General features: G+C 42.0%; 1 protein-coding gene across 1 annotated transcript in view; it reads right to left on the bottom strand.

Moving 5' to 3' along the window:
- Window positions 1–4,585, bottom strand: part of LOC143294709 (neuronal acetylcholine receptor subunit alpha-10-like) — a 36,461-nt gene extending 31,876 nt beyond the window's left edge. Inside the window, exon 1 of the mRNA XM_076606124.1 lies at window positions 4,510–4,585. Within this exon, the coding sequence (XP_076462239.1) occupies window positions 4,510–4,585 (76 nt within the window). The remainder of the gene's footprint in view (window positions 1–4,509) is intronic.
- Between the last annotated feature and the right edge of the window lie 415 nt (window positions 4,586–5,000).

Raw genomic sequence — 5,000 nt, 5'->3', positions numbered from 1 at the left:
ATCAAACAAACAAATTCACAGAAACTCAGTCACACCCCCCCCCCCCCCACACACACACACACACACACATAAACACACACACACACACACACACACACACACACGGACCCGCAAAACTTCAATCTCAGAAAAGCTAACGCCAGAAGCGAGAAAAGAGCATTGACTTGCGTGACTTCTAATCCGGAGACAACTCCATTCTGTCTGTCCAGCCTGTCGCCTCTTGCCAGGCGCCACTAATTGAATTAGTCTTGGCGGCGGCAGGTGCTGCGTTTCCCGCGGAGCTATAGGCTGTGAACCGCACGTTGCATATTTCATGATTTCTTCCTCTCGCCAGCTCACTCTCTTCTTCAACAGAATTCTGCGCATGCCACGGAAGTCCCAGGAAGAAACATTGACAGAAGTGGAGTGGAAATAGAAGAAAAACAACAATAAACGTGTATGCAATAATAATAATAATAATAATAATAATAATAATAACAATGACAATGACAATAATAATAAGAATGATGATAACAAACAAGAACAACTACGATAAAAGTGATAACAATGACAACAAGAACAACAACAATAATAAATACAATATAACAACAGCAACAATAATGGTGATAACAAACAAAAAGAACAACAATGACAAGAATGATAACAATGACAAGAACAAGAAGAAGAAGAAGAAGAAGAAGAAGAAGAAGAAGAAGAAGAAGAAGAGTATCTATCATCATCATCGTCATCATCACGATCAACGTGATGCTAATAAAGAATTCAATGTAAAGCCAAATGAAGAAACACCAATACACTCTCAGTAGCCTCTCCCCTCATGCAGGACAATACTCCTGCTAAGTTCCCCAGTAGTTGTCTCCGTCCGTCTTGTATGCCCCCTCCTCGCATGAAAAGTGACACTAGTTGAGACAGACTTTCGGGTAAATCGTTTGAAGGTGACAATGATGATGATGATGATGATGATGATGAGCATGATAACAATGTTGTTGTGGAGGTCCACAAAGGTTTGAAACCAAGTGCAAAGGCAGCATATTGTACTCCATTTCGTAATAATACAAACATAGTTACATTTTTTCGTCTTCTACTTCATCGACTAACTAGTGTAAACAACGTGTATACCTTTAACGTTGTCATTTTCTCCGTCCGTGGTAAGCTTTAACATGACAAACTTGGACTGAACATGGCGGGGGAACATCTTCAGTCTACCAATACCAGGTTTCAAGTCTTCCGGATTAAGCTGTATTTCCGGATCACGAACAGTTTATTTCGTTGAGCATCCGGATAAAATATCAAGTTGATGTTTGGGTTTAAAGATGGCCTAACTTCGTTTTTCTTGTTCGCTGTTAAAAGAAACGAAATCCAAATTCTGGACAGAAGACATAGTGACACTTGCTACAATATCGACCTCTGCATTTGGATATTTTAAAGTATATACTGAATTAACTAGAATGAACATAAAAGAGAAATTGAATGGACCAGGTCGTTGTTTCGGTCAGCCTGTCGAATGCGCAGATCTGGAGAAAATGGCTACACGTTGCGGTAGGCCTAGAACGATGGCAGACGGACTTAAAAGCAATTCTTGAATAATCAAGAAATACCAAACTTGCATGATTTAAACGGCGTTAACATCTCAAACACCGTAATCGATTTAGCAGGCAACAACATAGTAATATCATTTTTTTAAACTTTATTGGTAGGTGCGCTTTCGCGCTGTAAGGAAGCGTTATAGTATTAATACAAAACATATTTTAACGTTGTTTTTGTTGTTGCTGTTTTGTTTTGTGTGCGTTTTTTGCAGAGGTGGTGCAGCATGGATCTGTCCACATGCTTGAACTCAAACTCTTCGAAGTGTCAGGAAATTTTAGTCAAACTCCTCATACATCTGTAAAGTGTAAGGCACACGACTGTGTGTCCCAGATTTTCCATTGGAGCCCATTGCACGCTCAGCTCCAGGTAGCAGCCGGGACACTGACCGAGACCTCCAAACAAACCCAGTAGTGATGATGTTTGTTTTGTTTTTTTTTGTTTTTTTTTTGTGACAGCGTTAAAAACGGGTCCTTCTGGTCATCTGTCTTCACGGCGATTGGTTCCGATCCGAAATTTCGGTTGGACAAATCTGTGTACAAATTTTACTGTAGACTGTTAATCCAACAAATAGATTACAAAAAGCGAATGATGGTGGTGGTTGGTGAGCGCATGTGCGCGTATTTGGGCATGTGTTTGCTGTATGAGTTGGCTGATGGGCGTGTGGGTGGGTGGATGCTCCAGAATGATGGGGCTTTCGGTCCTGGTAAAAGTTTTGCCATTTCAAGTTTGCCTTAACAAGGTGGAATTCCGTGAAGCAAAAAATGAGTAGAATAAACTAACATAAATATACCAATGACAATTTTGCATGCAAAGAATGCATGCGAATTCAAGCATGCAAAGAACACATCCGAAATTAAGCATTTGAAGGAAAAATGAGCTGTCTGTCCAAAGACACGAAAATTACCCGCCAGATTTGATGGAAACAACGGCATGATTTCAATCAAAGCAAAGCACCCTGTGTCAACAATTAGAGAAATGTGAATGCAGCCATGCCGTGTTGCTGTGGAAGGAGAAATAGCGAAGAAAAGAGGAAGCACATGATTTGGGGTGAGCAATAGTTTAAAAGCAGTAGTGTGCATGCAGCAACCTGATAAAGGAAGTTGGTTGTGGAGATCACTTCAAGTAGCAAATGCGGCTAACAAGGAAACATATTTGCTTGTCAGAGGATAAAACACTGCAGGGACCTTGCCTGAAGCTGATAAGTGATCTGCCAAAGAGAACGGTATATTTCGTATGCGAAGTCAAAAGTTTCCCTCCCTCGTGCGAAAGAAAATTCTCCCATCGGGGTTCTTGCAAAGTTCATGCGAACGTAAAGGACAAACACGGTTGATGCGATTGTTTTCCCCTTGCATTGCGTAGTTCGCATGCGAAATGTGCTTCGTTTTGTTCGACGTATGGCCAAGGTATTCAGGGCAACTCGAGATCAGCGACTATCAGCCATATTGAAGGCACTGAAACAAGTCTAATTGAATGAGACCCCCCCCCCCCCTCCCCCGACACACACACACACACACACACACACACACACACACACACACACACACACACACTGTTCCAACTTATTGTACCTATCCAGACTTTGACAGCTTGTTCACGTTGGCACTTGTACTGTATGGTCGATCAGTTAAGAACAAGTGCAGTAACTTTACATCAAAGTGGTTGGATATGACACAGACCAAATTACACGGTAGGCCTATGGTGCTCGTTCAACTTTCAGTCAGTCAAGTAAACTTTTTCGACCTAATTCAGTGGATAATTATGCTCCTTGTGACCCCGGTACACTTGGTAATAAAGACATATTCTATTCTATTCTGTTCTTGAAAATCTCCAATGACAGGAAAGTGAAGTAATGGGATGTGAGTCTGGAAATGATAATTTTATTTGCTTTTGTTATTGCTGTTGTTTGTTTCACGTCCGCGGACAATAAGAAATAGTGTGTGCGCGCGCGCGCGTCTCTCTGTGTGTCTGTATATATATGTGTGTGTGTGTGTGTGTGTGTGTGTGTGTGTGTGTGTGTGTGTGTGTGTGTGTGTGTGTGTGTGTCCGTCTGTCTGTCTGTGTCTGTATGTGTCTGTGTGTCTGTATTGTCTGTGTTTGCGAGCGCTTGCATGCATATGTGCGTGCGAGCGAGAGTACCTGCATTCGTGTATGAGTTTGTGTGTTTGTGCGTACGTGGGTGTCTGCGGATTTGTTGTTTTGTGTTTTGTTTTGTTGTGTTGTGTTGTGTTGTGTTGTGTGTGTGTGTGTGTGTGTGTGTGTGTGTGTGTGTCTGTGTGTGTGTCTGTGTGTGTGAGTGTGGTTTGATGTAATGTGGTTTGACATTTATGGATATGTTTTGTTTTTGTTGCTACGAACGAAGAACAAAGCACAATAACTCATTTGCAGGATTCCTGAATGAATAAGTTAGCTATAAACTCCTTCCAAAATACTGAAAGAACGCATTCACAGCCTCATACATAGTGAATGAGTGGTCATGACACCATCTAGAGTCCATCAAATCTCTTTAACGGTGGCCGGTTTTGTCCTACACGAAGCACTTGTTAATATCATGAATGAGGACTCTCTCTCTCTTTGTGTGTGTGTGTGTGTGTGTGTGTGTGTGTGTGTGTGTGTGTGTGTGTGTGTGTGTGTGTGTGTGTGTGTGTGAGTGAGAGAGAGAGAGACAGACAGACAGACAGACGGACGGACAGACAGGCAGAGTCAGAGTTAGACAGAGACAGACAGGAGACAGAAAGAAACAGATAGAAAGAAATATGGACATAGATACAGAAACAGAGAGACAGGGGCACAGAGAGAGAGAGACAGACAGAAACAAAGAATCAAAGAGACACAGAGAGAGAGGGGGGGGAGGAGATAAAGAGAGGCACAAACAGAGCGAGACAGTGACAAACACAAAGAGATGGACGCACACGTTTTTGAACATACCTCTTGCGTTGCCAAAGACAACCAGGTAGAGGAAGACCACTGTCAGGGGAAGCTCCAGTAGCTTGATTGTATCCATCGTCACCGATGTAACCATATAAACTCAACTGAATCAAGAAACAAAACACCGCATCTCCACACCCACAAACATAAAAAAAAGTCGAAATGGCCACTCAGAACACTCTTAGGACAAGAAGCCTAAAGTAGATGGTAGTAATCAGAAATAACATTTAGCCAGGTAAAAAAACAAAACAAAAAATAAAACAGATTCAACGAAACACGCATGATGTTGGGGTAGGAAAATGTGTATACAATTGAAACTAAACAGCACCGCTGCCGCCTGTATAGTCTATGAAAGAGTTTCGATCGTAGCTGGAAGTTGAAAGAGTTCAGCCTTTTATATCGCCAGCACACGGCACAGCCAGTGCATTGTGACAAGACCAGAGGAAAGAGGATCGATAGATGTTTGAATTACCTCACCGTGTTTCAGTTTA

This window comes from Babylonia areolata, chromosome 1 (genome assembly GCF_041734735.1).
Source record: "Babylonia areolata isolate BAREFJ2019XMU chromosome 1, ASM4173473v1, whole genome shotgun sequence".
NCBI lineage: Eukaryota > Metazoa > Mollusca > Gastropoda > Neogastropoda > Buccinidae > Babylonia > Babylonia areolata.
This window is presented reverse-complemented; position numbering and strand designations above follow the sequence as displayed.